The 18,680-nt window shown below is 51.7% G+C and overlaps 1 protein-coding gene and 1 non-coding gene across 2 annotated transcripts; one reads left to right on the top strand and one right to left on the bottom strand.

Moving 5' to 3' along the window:
• Nucleotides 222–18,422, bottom strand: FAM129C (family with sequence similarity 129 member C). The gene is made up of 15 exons (XM_018051388.1): nt 18,353–18,422; nt 16,805–16,935; nt 13,619–13,744; nt 12,942–13,056; nt 10,920–11,087; nt 10,076–10,191; nt 9,889–9,993; nt 9,530–9,692; nt 8,704–8,894; nt 7,029–7,187; nt 5,637–5,753; nt 5,449–5,556; nt 4,377–4,488; nt 2,505–2,588; nt 222–549 (listed from the first exon to the last, which is right to left on the bottom strand). The coding sequence occupies exons 1-15, from the start codon at nt 18,405–18,407 to the stop codon at nt 485–487; spliced, it is 1,815 nt and encodes a 604-aa protein (XP_017906877.1). The 5' UTR covers nt 18,408–18,422; the 3' UTR covers nt 222–484.
• TRNAE-UUC lies at nt 7,830–7,901 on the top strand. Its single transcript has one exon. It is a non-coding gene; the product is annotated as a tRNA-Glu (tRNA).

The following is an 18,680-nucleotide window of genomic DNA, read 5'->3' as shown; positions in this document are numbered from 1 at the left end:
CCACTTCAGGAGACGTAAGAGATAAGGGTTCCATCCCTTGGTTGGGAGGATCCCCTGGAGAAGGAAATGGCAACCCACTCGAAGATTCCTGCCTGGAGAATCCCATGGACAGAAGAGGCTGATGGGCTACAGTCCAAAGGGTCAGAAAGAGTCAGACACAACCGAATGACTTAGCATGCATGCACATAGTCATCAAAGAAATTTAAACAATGCAATCTGTGTGTGTCTATCAGATTGGCAGTCTTTCTTTTATGAAAAGTTCCAGTGTTTGGAAAGGAGAATATGCACAAATATTGTTGGTGGGAGTGTTAATAAAAGGCACAGCCTTTCTGGAGAGGAGTAGGGGTCATAATAAGCCTTGAAATGGTACATATGTTTTGACTCAGAAATTCCACAAGTAGACATTTATCTGCTGAGAATGATGATAAGTGTGGGCAGAGCTTCAGCGCTGGAATGTCCCCGGAGGAGGCTGTGGGCATAGTGGCTAGACCTCGGTGCTGGGGCCTGGTTGCCTGGAGCAAGTCCCTCTCGGAGCCTCAGTTTCTACATCTGTAAAATGGAAAAGTATCGTAATGATGCCAAAACATTTGGACATATCAGGTGCCTGGCATATAATAGATACCTAGGAAATGGAAGCTTAGTGAGAAAAGCTTAACAGAAATGTAAAAGCACCCAGAAGATACGTACGTGGGCCACCAAGAGAAACAGAGTTTCACAGAGAGGCTCCTAAACACATGAAAAGACTCTCCACCTCATTCCCAATAAGATATGTTCATTGAAATGATGCTGAGACATTTTTCACCCAGAAGATCTGAGAAATCCCAAGTCAGCTGACAGCCTGTGGGGAAATAGTCCACCTCCAGGTGAGGGGGTACCAGATGCGACCACCTTGATGGAGAACACTCTGGAAACTGCTACTGAAATGACAAACATATATGCTCTAAACCCTGAGATTTCACCTTGGGGGATTTACCCACTTGCATGAAAAGTACATGAAAGGTCATTCACAGTGGCATTAGCTATCAGTGCAAAGGACTAGAAGCAAAATCCCATCATCAATTAGATTCTGGTTAAATTGATGCTGGGAAACGTTGAAGGCAGGAAGAGAAGGGGACAACAGAGGACAAGATGGTTGGATGGCATCACTGACTCAATGGACATGAGTTTGAGCAAGCTCTGGGAGATGGTGAAGGACAGGGAAGCCTCACATGCTGCAGTCCATGAGGTCGCAAAGAATCAGACACAACTGAGCAACTGAACAACAATAGGTTAAGAAGCCCATACACATTTCCTCATCCTAGTTGCAAATCCCCAAATATTCTGACATTTCAGGATAATTTTAATCATTTAAAAATTGTCCAATCTTCATCCATCCCAGCGAGTGTGAATATTCATCAGTTTATCTGCAGCAATTGACTCAGTTCATTAAAAGGCACAGCCTTGCCGGAGAGGAGTAAGGTGAAGGTGTGGGGGTCATAATAAGCCTTGAAATGGTATATATGTTTTGACTCAGAAATGCCACTAGTAGACATTTAAATCTGTTGAGAAATGACCCTGAGCTCAGTCACTTCAGTCATGTCCAACTCTTTGCAACCCTATGGACTATAGCCTGTCAGGCTCCTCTGTCCATGGGATTTCCCAGGCGTGAATACTGGAGTGGGTTGCCATGCCCTCCTCCAGAGGATCTTCCTGACCCAGGGATTGAACCCATATCTCCTGCGTCTCCTGCATTGCAGACAGATTCTCTACCCACTGAGCTACCTGAGAAATTCGATTGACTCTGAGATGCTACCCCAGATCAGCTGGGATGTGTCTTAGCTACTGCCACATAACAAAGGACCTCAAAAGTTAGCCACTGAAAACTACATTTATTATCTCACAGTTTCTGTGGGTAAAGAATGTGGGAGCCACGTAGCTGGGTGGATTCACAAAGCTCTCAAAACAGTGATACCCAAGGGAGTTGAGAAGCTGTGAGCCACTCCAGAATCCCTACATCCACCCTGGGCTCTGAGCACCCAGATTATAAACATCTTGCCCATTGGTCAGCTTCCAGCTGGACCAGCTGTTTTCTGTCCAATTTCAGGGAATTCTTGCCCTACACGCATTTACTGTTCCAACATGGAGCTTGCTGTCGGGTCCTATAGTAGGAGGCCAGGCTGCCCCAGCCCTGAACACAGTTCCTTGCATTGTTCGAAGTGAACTCAAAACTCCCATCACCACTATCTTCCCCACCAGTGCTGGGAACCAGTAGCTGCTGGGAGAGGCCCTATAGAGTCCTGACAAGAAGAAATGGGACACAAATTCATATGCATGTCAGAGGATACCTCTATCACTTAGGTACACTCTGTGGCTTGCCATTGCCCTAGCTCACTATGAGCCTGGCCACCTGGCCAAGTCAGCAGACAAGGTGCATGCTGCTCCATCCAAGAACCCACACTCACAACCCCCCTGGAGACCCCCTGCCTGACCCCCAGCAATTCACTGGCATGGGTCAAGAACCTCACCTGTTTCTGCCTGGTCCCATGGCTCCTCTGAGCAGTCATCCAGAATGCAGGACATGTTTCTGGCCCCAAGGGCCTTTTTCAATTCTAAAATAAAATAGAAACCCCTGGGCCCACGTGGATAAACCCCAGAATCCCAGGGCTTCCATGAATTTTCCCAGGGAGGCCACAAGAGGGCAAAGGATGGGGGATGTGTCTCAACCAGGAGCCCTAAGGGAAGGGCTCAGACGAACCTATGCCCACACCTGTATCCATGGCAGACACTGCTAGCCAACCCTCACACCCTCACTGAGCCTGAATGCGACCTACTCCACCTTTCAGCACAGCACCTCAAACAGACGTCACAAATCAGTTCAGGGTGGAAACCCTGCCCCCAACCACCCACCATACCCCACCCACATGACATGTAAAGCTTCTAGGAACAGAAACTTGTTTTCTAAAAACTTTTTCCATTTAAAATGTCCCCTGTTCTAAGATAACTGGGTTCTTTTTGTTTGGCCATGCACAGAACAAGGAAGTTTCTCACCCTTACTTCCTGGCTCCCAGAACTTTGCTATCTCTGAGTTTCTCCTCTGAGATTCTCTGAGTTTCTTCTCACCCTTACTTCCTGGCTCCCAGAATTTTGCTAACTCTGACTGCTCTTTCTGAATCCCTTCTTACTCTTTTTTTTTTTTTTTAAATACATATACATATATATGCATTGAATTGTATTTGTCTTTTTTAAAGGCTGCACTGGGCCTCTGTTGCTGCGTGGGCCTTTCTCTAGTTGCAGCGGGTGGGGGCTACTCTCCACCTGCAGGGGCTTCCCTTGTCCCAGAGCACAGGCTCTAGGGCACATGCGCTTCAGTAGTTGCAGAGCAGGGGCTTAGTTGCCCTGAGGCACATGGGATCTTAGTTCCCAGACCAGGGACGGAACCTGTGTCCCTAGACTGGCAGGCAGATTCTTAACCACTGGACTGCCAGGGAAATCCCCTTTCTTCTTTGTGTCCTTCAAATCCAGGCCCTTTGGGACGCCTCTACAGTCTATCCACACCACTTCCAGGGTTGTGGTCCCTCCCATGTACCTAGTAACACCCAAGGCCAACAACAGCCTCTGATTTCTGCTTCTTCCTCATGCCTGGGCTCTGTCCCCTTGGTTTCTGCCCCTGCTCAAGTCCATCGTTTGCTCCCAGGTCCAGGTCCTCAGCCTCCTCTCTAACTTCCAGTCTGGCCTCTGTTGCCCTCTGCTCACACACTCACCATGGCTCTCTATTGCCTGCCACGAAATGTCTAAACTCCTCTACCTGTCAGGCTAGGCCCTGCACATCTTCCCAGACAGCCTCCAGCCTCCAGCCTCCTCTCCTTCCTTCTGTGTCAGCTGTGGCATTCCCTGAATAACCATTACACACTGCTCATTACCCTGTGAGTACACATGTCTCAGCAGTCACAGGCATTGGGTCAAGAAGGAAGCGACAAGGCAGGAGGGAGAAGAGACTGTTCAGGAGCCTCTTCCCAGCCCAGGAAATCCTGAGAGGCCTACTCTCAAGTCCACGTACACTTGGGGCCTCAATGCCAGCTCAGAATAAAACAGGGAGAGGTTATTTGAATGAATAAATGTAAATATGTATCCCAAGTTTTTAAATTTTCCCTCCTTCCTTTCAGCCTAAGAACTCCTACACATCCCTCACAGCCCCACTCCAGTGCCCCCTCCTTCAGGGAACTTCCATCACTGTCCTTATAGGCTCTCCCACCCCAGATATCTTCTTTCCCAGTCCTGGCCCTGAGTCAAAAGGCTAGTGTTCACAGGAAGTGAGAGGCAATGGGGACGCTGGTAGGGCTCAATAGATGCAGCAAGGAGTCACCAGGCTCCCCTGAGCTGTAGGGGTAGGGGCTCACCTCGATTGATCCTCTGGAGCAGGAAAGCCCGGACAACATCCTCGTAAATCCCCTCGATGGTCAGGGCAGGGCTGCCCACAGCAAGGACGTCCCCTTCAAACTTAAGCAGCTTCTAGAACCAAAGCAGGTGAGGGGGTGAGCTAGAGGAGTGGGCTGTGTGTGACATCGGTTCCAGCCCCAGCTGTGTCACTGATTAGTCAGTGAAATTTGGGCCTCAGTCTCCTCATCTTTAAAATGGACTCCTTCCCCAGCTTTGTCACTGATTCAGTTCAGTTCAGTTGCTCAGTCGTGTCTGACTCTTTGTGACCCCATGGACTGCAGCACCGCAGGCTTCCCTTGTCCATCACCAACTCCCAGAGTTTACTCAAACTCATGTCCATTGATTAGCCAGGGAAATTTGGGCCTCAGTCTGCTCATCTTTAAAATGGACTCCTTGACTCATTATTCCCTTGGTTGTTGTGGGGATTGGTGAAACAAAGCACATCACACCTCAGTGGGAACAGGATAGGTTTTCCTGCTGGGTCCCTTCACAGCCACTTCCTGCCTGACCCCTGCTGCAGACCACTTTCCAGTGTCCCTAAGCCGTGCGTAGCCAGGTGCCTGTGACCTCTTCCCTTGTCTACTTCCCACCTGCTGGCTCGCCAAGCTCCAACCACACTCGCCTTTTCACCGTTTTCCAGCATACCAGAAACAGATCTACCTCAGGACCTATGCATATGCAAAAAACACCCTTTCCCTGATATGCCTCATGCCTTTAGTTCACTGCTTCTCAAGCATCATCTTCTCAAAGAGAGCCTCCTAACCACTCAGAACCCTCCACCAACACACACTCCCTCTCTGCTTCCTCCTTTCTCTGAAGCCTGTATCACCTGCTGATATGTGATACATGGGACCCCATGCCAGCTCTCAAATGGCAGACATCTCCCATGTCATGGGAGAAGCAGAGAACATTATGGAAGCCCAGAGGAGCCATCTGACCCAGCCTCAGGGCTCAGGGAACCGAAGTCTTTAAGCATCAGGGTGGCTCTATGATGCTTGGTTGTTCTATAGGGCCTGTCCCCCATTAGCTCACCGCTTTGCAGCTCGACTCCAGCTGGCCCAACACAAAGGGCAGGAAGATGCAGAGCAGCCAGCTGTGGATGAACCTCCTCCGTGCCAAGCTGCTATCCGACTGGAATTTCTGCATGACACACACAGCAGCTGGTCCCCCAACCACCTGAACAGTCAGGCCCATTGCCATGCCCTCCTCGCAGACCTCACCTTCAGCATGCGCCCCCTGACTTTCTCCAGCTGCTGGGTGGCCTGGTCGCAGTCCAGAGTCGTGGTCAGACACTGGTCAGCCAGCTGTAGGAAGGTGGTCACGGCGTCAGCCATGAGCTGTGGGAGGAGATGCTGAGATGAGCCTTGGAAATCCATGCTCTTTCTGGGCCCTGCGCCTGCTCAGTTGAACCCTTCTCAGTATCCAGCCTGCCCTGACCAGCTACCTCCCCCCAGGCTCCTTCTTGTCCCAAGATACAGTACCCTTGAGACTTCCCTTGGTGGTTCAGTGGCTAAGACTCCGAACTCCCAATGCAGGAGGCCTGGTCTGATCCCTGATAAGGGAACTAGGTCCCAAATGAGGCAACTAAGAGTTGGCATGGCACAACTGAAGATTCCCATGTGCTGCAACTAAGGATCCTGAGTCCAAAACTAAGACTGGGAACTGCCAAATAAATAAATATTTAAAAATACAATTTTAAAAAGGAAAAATATAGCACTCTCTTCCTCTCAGGACCTAAGCCTCATCCAGTCAGTGCCAGGAGGCCCAGCATGGGGAGCAGAGAGTTGTCCAGAGTCCAGGCTTCATGACTGAGCTCTCTTGTGCAGTATGCAAACCGAACAACCGGGCCAGGCAGAACTGGGTCTTCTCAACCTCTGTCTCTCTCACTTACCACGTCCATTAGCAGGTCCCATCCCCTTGGCCTTCAAAACCCCTGGCTTCTCTCCACCAACCTGCTCTGGTTCAGACCTCCTTGCTTCCAATCCTGCCACCGACAGCCACTGCCCACCCCGCCATGGCAGGCAGGGCTTTCTAAAAAACTTGCAATTTGCTCATGCCCCTCTCCTGCTCACACACTTGCTGTGGTTCCCATGGCCCTTGAAAAGAACCCAGTCCCTGCAGCCCCATTACTCAAGGCCCTGATTCACCTGCCTCCCCACCTCTCTGTCATATCTCTCACATAGTTGCCCACTCTTGAAATCTACAACCCAATGTCTCTAAACTGCTTTACTTTCCCAAAGGTGGACAAGCTCTCTCACCTTCCAGGGCTTAACGACACTGTTCATTACACCCAGGATATACCCTATTCCCATTCCCCCCATGGCTGCCCCAGCCTGGCAGTCCTCTCCTCCTGGAAACTCTCCCAACCCTGGAGATGGATCAGGTGCCCCCTCAGGGTTCCCATAGCACCTCAGGTGTCCCCGTCACAGCCCTGTCCATCAGATGTGGTTACTGCCTGCTCACGAGTTCAGGTCTGCGTGACCCTGGGAGCCCGGCCAGGGAGGCTCAGGTCTGTCTGGGTCATTGTGGTCTCCTCAGCACACACGTAGCACCTGTTAAGTAGGGGCTGCCATCCTTGCCTCGTCTCCTCCCAGCCTCCAACTAACCCTTACCTGCTGTGCGAGATCCTGGGCCCCAAACACTAGGCTCTGTGTTCCAAAGAAGCCAAACAGCGCTGCCAGCTGCCCCAGCTGCCCCTGGCTCCTCTTGGCCTCCTGGTAGCAAATCTGCATCAGCTCTGGGTCCCATGGCATCTCCCCAAATGAGTACACCTGCATTCCAATGACAGTCAGGTAAGAAAAACACCACCAGTGGAAAAGCAGGACCAAGAGCCTCATGGCCAATTCACTGAAGGGGAAACACAACTGGAAACACATCCCAACTCAGCTGTCACCAAAAAAAAAAAAAAAAACACACCACAATAAAGGTGAGGTATGGAGTGATGGACATAAAATGGTGAAACTTGAAAAAAATGATACTGTGGTGATGGCGTGACGGAGGGGAAATGGGCACACACAGCCCTTGTCCCACCAATGCCATCACCTGATGTCCTCTGTGTGCTAGATCCTGGGGCTGCAGAAGTGGAATAATCCAAAGTGGTATTTTCCCTCAAATTGCCCACGCAAAAGTTGGAGGAGACAGAGTTTAGACGAACAACCATAGTAGTGTGTAAATGCTCAGATGAGGAGGGAAGCATAAGCAGCTGCAGCTGCAGAAAGGACCAGGGAAAATTTCTGGGGGAGATGACTATGAAATGGAGATGTGAAGATTCATGAAGGGAGTGTTAGTGTTAGTCACTCAGTCCTGTCTGACTCTTTGAGACCCTATGGACTGTAGCTCCCCAGGCTCCTCTGTCAATGGGATTCTCCAGGCAAGAATACTGGAAACCTCATTTAAAATGAAGTTGTGGGAGTTCCCTGGCAGTCTAGTGGTTAGGATTTCGCACTTTCACTGCCATGGCCCAGGTTCAATCCCTGGTCAGGGAACTGAGATCCCACAAGTCGAGTGGCTGGGCCAAATAAATAAATAAAATGAAGCCATTAAGCCCTAAAGGGAGAGCTCTCATGCACTGCCACTGCTTGCCCTCTGCCCTCCCCTCCAAAGGGGGGAGAAGAAAATTACCGCTTCACCAGTCCCACAGGAGGAAGATTTTCTCCTTACCCAGCAACAGCCCCAACCAATGAGAAACTACCACCACTCAGCCAATGAGAAAGTGTCAACATCCGGAACTCCTGCTTTCCTTCAAAGTCACCGCTCCCAACTTCCTCCTTTTTCTCTATAAAGTAACATGCCTCCCCTTTGTGAGATTTGCCTATGGTTTTGCCCTAGCTTGCCTGTCCCAAATTACAATGTGGAGGCTGTCTCTCTCTCTCCCTAAAATATTTTGTTGGTAAAATAACTGGCTGTTTCATTTTAAAGGTCAACAATGAGTTGAATGTTTCTTGGCATATAGTATGCTCTCATTTCATAGCAGAAGAACTGAGCTGACCCGCATAGAGCAGAATTCTGTCTCAGGAGATGGGGTGGGCTGTCGCCAAACAAGTGAATGGGAGGAGGAAGAGTTTTCGGGTCCGGTGACTCCAGATGAATGTTACTAACTCGCTAATCTTGTCGTCTTACTCCTCCCCGCCCATCGTGGCCCACCCTGAGTAAAACGCAGCCTAGGAGAAAGTTCGGAGATTTTCAAAAGAGGATTTTCAAACAAGAAAGATGCAAGGTTCACGTGACTCTTCCATAAAGTTAAGACACTGCCCATAGGCCCGATGAACCAGAGCCCCTGAAGTTCACCTCCTTCCGCAGCTGGGTGCTGGAGGAACTCCCACGAAGGAGGCGGAACAGGCGATCCATGCCCTGGGTTAGGAGGGTCCGCACCGCCGCGAGTTCGGCTTCCACAGTGCTCAGCAGCGTCTGTGTGATCCGCGGCAGCTGCGCATCCACCTTCCCGCGCAGGCACGACTCCAGGGGGCCCTGGACCTCGGCTGCGAGCGGAAGACACTGGCCTGGATCTCCTCCAGGTGCTCAGCAAATAGGAGAGGGGAGGGGGGAGGTGTGCGACTATTTGCTCAACGGGGTGAGGAAGATGGGAGCGCAGACTCTGAGCATCCTCCTCTATCCTGTTTTACAAATGAGAAAAATGAGGCTTCAAGTGCGATGAGGATCAGCTCAAAAGTCGCACACTAGGAGGCCGAGTCCGGATTCAAACCCAGTTCTCTTTGTTACTGTGCTGAGTAGGAGCCATCTCCGCTCTTTGACAGGACAACCTCATCCCAGGTCAGACCCGCTACTGCCAAGGCCTCGGCCCATCTCCCCACCCAGTCAGGGTCTGGAGTCTCACCCTCTGCGTCCCTGGCTCTCCCCCTTCCCGCGGCCCAGCTCTTCCTCTTGACTCAGCCCTTGTCTCGCCCCACCCTCAGCCTAAACCTCAAAACCACGTCCATTCTCCCACTTCGGCCCCGCCCTTTCCTTTTCTGGCCCTGCCCCTGCTAGGTCTCAGGGTTCCAGATCATCGCCCCCCAACCCTTACACCCAACCAGTTCCCCTTCTTTTTCTACGGCTGCCAGCCCCGCCCCTCCCACGCAAGCCCTGCCCCTCTTGGCCACGCCCCCAACCGCACCCTTCAGCCTGGAAGCCACGCGCGCCCGCAGCCGCAGCATCTGATCCACATCTGGGCGGATTGTCTTCTCCAGGGCCGCAAGCAGCTCGTCCTTTTCGGGCTGGAAGGCGCGGAGTCCCGCGGAGGCGCCAGCCAGGACTGCAGCGTGGACGGCGTCCAGGAGCTACTCAGACCAGCAAGGGGACCCGACAAGGGCCAGGGGCGCGGTAGACCGCCAAGACGGGGCGGGGATGAGAGGGACGGAGAGACAGAGACAGGCATAGAGAGACGCGCAGAGAAACTGGGCACTCAAGTCCGACGCCTATCTCCCTCCTGGCCTCCCGAGCGTCCCTACTCCACCTCCTCGACCCTGTGCCTACCTTGGTCCAGGCCCAGGCCCGGGAGCGGCCGGCTCCTCGCAGGCCGGGCAGGGTCTGGGCTCGCAGCGCTGGCAGTAGCTCCCGCATCAGTACCGAGGTCAGCACCTGCAGGAGAGGTGACCATGGGTACTTCAGTGGGCCGAGAGGGGGCCTGGGGGTCCCGGGTGCGGCCTGGTGCGGCACTGACCTCAGCGTCGGAGCCTAGGGTCACGTCGTCGTTGCTAAATTGGCCATGTTGTTGCCGGTAGAGCCGTATGGCATCTAGGAAGGCACGGGCTGCCGGCGCTTGACTTCGCTGCAGGACTGAGGGGGCGACTCCTAAGTGTCCACGCATTCCTCCCCTACTCTCCTCAGGCTGCCTGGCTCCCCATCACTTCAGGAGGAAGCCCTCCACCTCCTCGCCAGGTTCAAACAGCTAGGTCAACCACTTCCAGACCTTTGCACAAAGAATTGCTCTCCGCAGGAAGCACATCTCCCTAAGACCATCATCAGCCCATAAGCGAGCTTTATGTTTTTTTGTTCAGATGCTCAGTCGTGTCTGATTCTTTGTGACCTTGTGAACTGTAGCATGCCAGATTCCTCTGTCCTCCACTATCTTCTGCAGTTGGCTTAAATTCCTGTCGATGCCGATGCCATTTAGGAAAAGACATCTACTACAGGCAGGCAGTCACCACCCAGGTCGCAAGGCAGTCTCCAATTGCCTCTCCAGTGAAGTACATTTGTTCAGTCAACAACCTGCCCAACTGTACGTGTCAGTTCTGTTCCTCTTCTTGACCTGGCTGGTCCCTCATCTTTTTGAGACTCCAGCTCTGACTTCCCCTCCCTGATCCCCAGGCTAAGCTCCCACAGGCCTGTGTCCTCATCACAGCCCTGGCCATGCATAATTGCCTGTTTCCCCTCTGTCCTTCCCCACAATCCATTTTATAGATAAGGAAACTGAGGCTTGGAGAGGATTCCACAGCCAGCATGAGCAGAGCCATCTGACCCCAGATTCTGCACCCCACCACTGCCTGCCCTTTGCCAGGACCCACCTGTGCCTCGAAGCCGGATGCCGCCCTGCAGGGCTAGTCTCCAGGCACGCTGCGCCTCCCCTGTGGCTGCAGAGAAACAGAGGTGCTGGCGGAAGGGATGCTGCAGGAACAGAGGGAAGCTAACAGGCATTTCCAAGAGGGGATCAGGCTCTTCCTGTGTGTGGTCTCCTGAAATCAGACAGGGAAGCTCGAATCTTCATTCATTCCTTCCCTTCATTCCCCATGAAATGCTTCCACGTGTGAGCTCAACTGCTCAAGTCGTGTCCGACTCTTTGCGACCCCATGGACTGTAGCCCACCAGGCTCCCCTGTCCATGGAATTTTCGCAAGAATACTGAAATACTTAGAAGATCCTTATTCCAGCTCAGTCCCAGGAGGAGGTGTGCCCAGGGCAGATACTAATAATCCGCCTCAGCATTCTCCTCAACACAGCGGCCTGGGGAGCTACCAACAACCGTCTGAATTGGCATGTGATCTGAGTCCTGCTTGCTGGAGGGTGCTGGAGTCAGCTAGGCCCAGATTCATACCTGGCCAAACCATTTTCTAGCTCTTCGCACAGATTTCCATCACCCTAAAAAAACCCCTCAGTTTTCTTGTCTGTAAAATGAGCTAAAAAGTGACACCAATGACCTAGAACAATTGGGAGGACAAAAATGAGTGAATTTATTTCAATTAATTAAATTGGCAGTGATTTAGTTGCTAAATTATGTCTGACTCTTGTGACCCTGTGGACTGTAGCCCACCAGGTTCCTCCGTGCATGGAATTTTCCAGGCAAGAATACTGGAGTGGGTTGCCATTTCCTTCTCTAGGGGATCTTCCCTACCCAGGGATCAAACCCAGGTCTCCTAGGCTGCCTGTGGTCTCTTGCACTGCAGGCAAATTCTTCACCAATGGAGACACCAGGGAAGCCCAGATTAATTAAATTGAGATCTCGTAAATCCTTAAGTGTTTTGTTCAGATTGTTCAGAGTGATAAATATAAACTGCAGTAACATACAATAATGCAGAAAGAAGTGGACATTCCTCATCATGCAGCCCTTTAATCACAGCCTCCAGAGATGATAATAACTGTTAACGGTTTGGGAGACATTACTCCAGATTTTTAAATCTGCACAAAGCTATATGGGATGCATTTTTTAACAGGGTGGAGTTTTCTGATGTATAACTGGCCTTTTGGCTCCTGTGTATGTCTGGGATACATTCAGAGGCTGCACAGATTTCTTTCCTAAGGGTCAGGCCACAGTTTATTTAATCAACCCCAAAGGATGAGTATTTGGGTGGACTCCCATCTTTTCAACATCATCAGCATTTCTGCAGATGGTTTTCATTGCTACATCTTTGCATCATTAAGCAGCAGAATAGCTCTGCAGTGAAGCAAAGGGTGTAATTCTGGCTCTGTCTCTTAACGGTATGGTAGTCCGAAGCCATAGTTTCCCCTTCTATGAAATGGGGTGATTAGTGATGGGACTGCCTCCTGGACAGAGTCAATGAGATGATGCAGGCCCTCAGTCAGATGCATGCCAGCCACTTATGTTGCTCCTTACACTATTCAGAGAGAGAAGGAGGAGGAGTGGGGAGGAAGGGGAGGTGAGGGGAAGAGAGGTTGGAGGGGCAGGAAGAGGAAGAAGATGGAAGTCTGTAGTTTTCCTGCCCACCACTGTCCATCTCTCCATATGCTTGCTGACACCAGATTTTTATCATTTTTACCCTTTGCTGCTTTGATTCTGGTTTAGTGACCTAACTCCTTCACTCTGACAAGAGTGGGTGTTTCTCTTCCAAGAGACAGAGTGCTCACCCAGAGGCAACACTGCCCCTAAGGACACTTGGCAGTTTCTGGAGTTATATCTGATTGTCACATTTGGGATACAGAGTGCTATTGGCATCTGGTGAGTGGAGGCCAGGGATACTATTTAACATCCTATGGTGCAGTGGGCAGCCCTCACTGCAGAAAAAAATGATCTGGCTCCAGTATCACCAGTGCAAAAGTAGAGAAGCCAGCTCTTGGGGTCCCCAGGAGCCTTACTTGAGGAGTCTGGGCAGAGAGCATCCAACAGGCAGAGATATTCACGTTGGGAAGTCAGGACTGTGTACCCTGTCAGGGTCGTGGAGCCCAGGGGACGGTCCCCATTTTCATATTCCTGCAAAAGGCATCCAAAGAACTGTCTTGGGACAGATCTAAATGGTGGCTTCTATGTCCCAGCGTGGGATCAGGGGAAGATTTGGGGTTAACCCACCTCACTGCCTCCACCCCTCCGCCCTTCTCCACAGTGGAACACCCAGTACCCACTGTGTCTTAGGCCAGTCTGTAGTGCTATATGAGGACTATCTCATCAAATCCTCACAGCCCCATGTGGCATAGACCATCATCATCCCATTTCACAGAGGTGAAAACTGAGTCCCAGGGAGATAAGAATTCCCCAGCTGGGAAGCAGGATGCAGGTGGGATATGCAAAGGCCTCGCATGGTTTCAACCTCACTCTGCTGATGACCACAAGTGAGTCCCTACCCTGGCCTGGGCCTCAGTTTACCCGCCTGGCACAGCAGGAGATGGTTGCCCATCCAGGGGCCAAGCACACAGATGACCTTGATTCATATTTGATGACTGAAGAAAGGAGCGGGGCTATGCTAGGAACTGGACCCCAAACCCACACTGGGAAGGGTGGGATGGAGAGGTAGATGGACTGTAAGCCACGCACTCACCTCCCTGTGGCTGAACCACTCCAGGCGGCCATCCCCACGCAGAACACAGAAGCTTGGCTGCCACTGGGGTGGGTGGCCCCGCAGCTGGGCCAGGGGCCCTCGGTGCTCACGGACGCGGGGTAGCTTCTGTGGGAGGATGGGCAGGCAGATATCAGAAGCATCTGATGGTGTTCCAGTGTCCAAATCCCCTGGACAGCTCGTGCTGTGAGCTGGGTGCCCCCAAGTACAAGGTGCTTGGGTGCTGCTGTTGTGATGTTTTATTCTTTATCACACATGCTCACAGCATTCACTTCCAAATATGAATCGAGGCAGACACTTTTGTTATCTCCAACTTACTTGCAAGGGGATCTCCCCCATTTGAGCTTCAGATGAGACCCCAGCCCTGACCAACACCTTGATTGAGAAACTGAAAGAAAGGACCTGGCGAAGCCCCGTCTGGATTCCTGACCCACCGTAACTGAGATGCTGAATGTGTGTTGGGATGTCCCTGGTGGTCCAGTGGTAAAGAATCCGCCTGCCAACGCAGGGGACGTGGGTCTGACCCCTGGTCTGGGAAGATTCCATGCCATGGCCTAGCTAAGCCTGCGCACGACAACTCTGAGCCCACATGCTCTGGAGCCCTTAAGTCGCAACTAATAAGCCCGCACACCCAATAGCCCCCGTCCTGCAACAAGAAAAGCTACTGTGATGAGAAGCCCATGCGGGGCAACTGAAGAGCAGCCCCTGCTTGCTTGCTGCAAGCAGAGAAGGCCTGCACATTGCAACGAAGACCCAGCACAGTCAAAGATAAATTGATAAATGTGTGTTTTTTGAAGGGGTGATTTTGCAGTGTATTGTTACGCAGCATAGCTAACTGATACGGGTGGGATTGCTAGATCATGGAACAGGTGTTAGTTTAAGTTTATGAGAAACGGCCAGGCCTTGGTCCACAGGCCCCTCCCTCAGGCAGGATGGGACATTAACTTGTTTCGTTTTCTTTATTGCTCATCTCACTGCCTGTCCACCTGAATTGTGTTGTTCCACGACTGGGCTCCAGAGTGGTGCCTGGTGCATAGTTGGCACTCGGTAAATATTTGATGACTAAATGACCAGCATTTGTGATGTTTTAATTCTTTGGTAGAGTAGTGGGAACTAAGATATTTGTTAAAGGATTCTCCATTCCTCTTTCTAGGTCTGACATTTGTCACAGCAATATTGTTAAAATGTTATTATAGAAATGATATACCTAATGCAAATAGATAAAAATAAATATTAAAGAAAACGTCCCAACTGAAGCAAGAGGAGATTCCTCCATGCTGCTTGAACCCCCACATCAGCTGTGCCCTGGCCAGGTGGCTGGGACCAACAGGTGGTGGAAGGTGCAGGTGGGGGCAACACCCAGACCCCGTGGTGCCCCAAGCGGGACAGGTGGCATCCCAGGTGGGAGTGGGCTCTGTGTCCACAGTACCACGGAGCCCCAATCCCAGGGCAGACACAGCTAGGAGATGGGGTGTCCAAGAGGAAATCTCAGAGCCCCAGTTGGGACAGATGACCCAGTGTCATAAGGACTGTGGGCTCTGGGTTCCAATCTCGCCTCTGCCTCTTGCTGGCAGTGTGACCTCAGGCAGGTCACTTCACCTCTCTGTGCTTTGGTTTCCTCAATAGTCAAAGACTCATCTTCTGAGGCTGGTGAAGATGTAGTAAGTTGGGCAGGGCACATGGAGATCCTGAGCACCATCGTCCAGCTCTGAAGACATTTGGAGCTGAGACTGGGCAGCTCCAGTCTCTTTCGTTCCATCGACATACTCTTCCTGAGCCCCTACTAGGTGCAGGCACCACGTGGGAAGGGGAAATAAGACTTGAACCCTGTCCCACAAAGCAGACAAGTGGAGGAGGCAGACCTGTGACCCTGGAGCTGCGCTGGAGAAGCAGACAGATGGGGGGTTCCAGAGGAGGTGCCCAACTCAGGCAAGGGTGATGGTAATCAAGGAAGGCTTCTTGGAAGAAGTAGCAGCCAAAGTATGGGATGGAATAGGGAGGGTGGCACATGAAGAGGCCTGGGGGTCCAACGGGCATGCTGTGCCTTTGGGAACTGCACTCAGCCAGGCCACACCTTTTCCAACTTCAGAGCTTTGGTATTGGCTATGCCCTCTCCCCAAATGACCTTCCAATGTGGGCTCCAGAATGCTCTGGCTCTGTCTTATCCTTTACATATCAGCTCAGAAGGGCCTTCCTACACCCCAGCTTCCCACCCTCAACACCACCTTTCATTTTGTCTTCCTGGCACCTATCAGGGGTTATCCTGCATCATGATACATTGACTTGATAACTAACTTGTCATTTCTCCCAATTAGACTGTGAGCCCCGGAGGGCAGAGGGAAGTCTCTCTCAGTTACTATTGTGTCCCCAGCCTCCCTGGCGGGGCTTCCCAGGGGGCACTAGTGGTAAAGAACCTGCCTGCCAACGCAGGAGATGTAAGGGATGTGGGTTTGATCCCTGGGTTGGGAAGATACCCAAGAGAGCATGGCAACCCACTCCAGTACTCTTGCCTGGAGAATCCCATGGACAGAGGGGCCTGGTGGGTTACAGTTCATGGGGTCGCAAAGAGCCGAACATAACTGAAGCAACTTAGCACCACCCTGCACCCCAGCATCCAACCAGGGACGTGGCAGGCAGCTGACGCTTAGTGAATGTCTGTTCAAAGGATGAATCTTTTCTTTTTCACACTTGTATCCTTTCTGCCCCCAAACTCCTCTCCCATCCAGTCTGCCACATAACACTGGGCAGAGTTCCCTGCGCTATATAGCAGGCCCTTGTTGGTTTTCCATTTTAAACAAAGCAGTGTGTACCTGTTCATCCCAAACTCCCCAACTATCCCTTCCCCCATCCTTCCCCCGGCAACCATAAGTTCCTTTTCTAAGTCTATGAGGCTCTTTCTGTTTTCTAAGCTCACTTATATCATCTTTTTAGATTGCACATATAACGGATGTCATACGATATTTCTCCTTCTCTGACTTCACTCTGTATGACAATCTCTAGCTTCATCTATGTGGCTGCTAATGTCATTATTGCAATCCAAGAATGAATTTTTAATAGTCACCCTAGGTCGTGGCTCCAGCAAGGGCAAAGATGTGAAGAGGGACCCTCAAACAAGCGGCCTCCCCAGCCCTGCCTGCTCCGCGCCCCCTCCCCCCTTGCGGCACCCACTTTGCTATGTAGCAGTTGGCATCTGGCTGGCTCCTGGGGGCCCAGCTCTCTGGAGATTTGCCGCAGGACCGAGGCCGCCAGCTGCCCGCGGTAGCAAGGCAGGAAGTTCCTCAGCAGGGTGTCCACCTGGCCTGCAGGGACGAGAGGATGGTGAGGGGGCTGAATCAGGTCCTCTCAACCTGCCCAAGTAGAGGCCAAACAGGCAGAGAAGTGACTTATGGATTCCTACCCACACCCCAAAGCCTCCCCGAAAGACAGGTTCCAATTCCATTCATTGGTAACCCTCCATGACCTGTTTTTATCCACAGGGGAGTTGGTGGGGGGCAGGGGAATTAAGGGACTCGGGCTTAATTTATAACCGATGTACAACACAGCTTAATTGTATAAATCACAAATGTTAATGAGCCTGACATATGCGCACGCCTGTGAAATCATCACAGATAAAGAACAGATCATTGCATCCGAAAATTTCCTTGTGCCCCTTACCTGAGGAGACTATCAAAATCTTTAAAAACCTCACCCAGCGCAAGGGGACTTTCTGGGCTGATGGATGTGTCCTGTAGCCTGATCTAGGAGGTGATTACACACGTGTTAAAGTTCTTCTAGCTCTTCTAAGATGTGTGCACTTGACTGTGTCTATAACACATCCACCGAGCAGACTGGAATGTGGATCTAATGACTGGAGCTGGAGCAGCAACTCTGGGCCAGGCGGTGACCTCAGGCACAGAAGCCACGCATGGTGGAACCATGAGACGGGAGGAGCTGGGTTGTCTATCATCAGCCTGCCTTCCTCTATCCCCCTCTATGTTCTTGTTCACTCGGTCATGTTCAACTCTTTTGCAACCCTGTGGACTGGAGCCCGCCAGGCTCCTCTGTCCATGGGATTTCCCAGGCATTGCCATTTCCTTCTTCAGGGATTCTAACCCTCTGTAAGAGGGAGAATAAATATCTTGTGTAAGCCACTACAGAAAAAAATGTCAAAACTCTGCAGAGTAGCTTACTGAATCCATTCATGTACTGATAACTTGACCTTGTTTCTTGGTCTCTCTGTGAGCCCCCTCACATTCCCAGGGCGCGTGACACAGTGAGTGCTCAGCTGTAGGTACGGAGTGTGAAGGACACTGGCCCTTCTTTGTCTCAAAAGAACTGTGACTCAGTCCCTGAGGTCCACACAGAGGGGCCTATTGGTCCCTGCCCGCCTGAGAGGATCATTCTACATCTGGCCAGGTTCGGGGCACCTCCCTCCTGGCCCCATGCCGCTCCCCCACCCTCCCCGCCCGCCCGCCACAACTGAACCCATGCCCCAAGTAGGATTACCACATTTACCCAAATAAAAGTACATGACACCAGTTAAATCTGAATTTCAGGTAACTAAGGAATACTTTTTTTCAGCACAAATATGCCCTCATGCAAAATTTGAGATACACTGATACTAAAGTAAGTATTCATTGCTTTTCTAGAATTCACATTAACAGGACATCGTGTGTAGCTGACAACCCAGCCCTAAATCCCACCTGCCAACATCGGGCTCCTTCCCACCTCACTCACCCTTCAGGTGCTGCTGCTGCTGTTTGTCCAGGGGGCTCGAGGGGCGCCCGCCCATCCTGCTGCCGTCTCCTGGGCTCCTCTGAGTGAAGTAAACACCCCTCTGTTCCCCACAACCTCCCAGGTTCCTCAGCTCAGGGGCCACCCTGGGAGCAAGGTGACCTGCAGGGCCCGAGTGCTACAAGGCCAGCCGCCTGGGATCCAAAGCCAGAGCACAGTCCTGGGGTGTGTGCACGTGGGACACCTGCTCCCCACTCTGCCCTGCCCCCTGCCCCGCCTGCCACACCCTGCATCTGTGTCCTCCCGCTTCCCCTGGGCCAAGTTCCCCAGA

This window comes from Capra hircus, chromosome 7, assembly GCF_001704415.2.
Source record: "Capra hircus breed San Clemente chromosome 7, ASM170441v1, whole genome shotgun sequence".
NCBI classification, from domain to species: domain Eukaryota; kingdom Metazoa; phylum Chordata; class Mammalia; order Artiodactyla; family Bovidae; genus Capra; species Capra hircus.
This window is presented reverse-complemented; position numbering and strand designations above follow the sequence as displayed.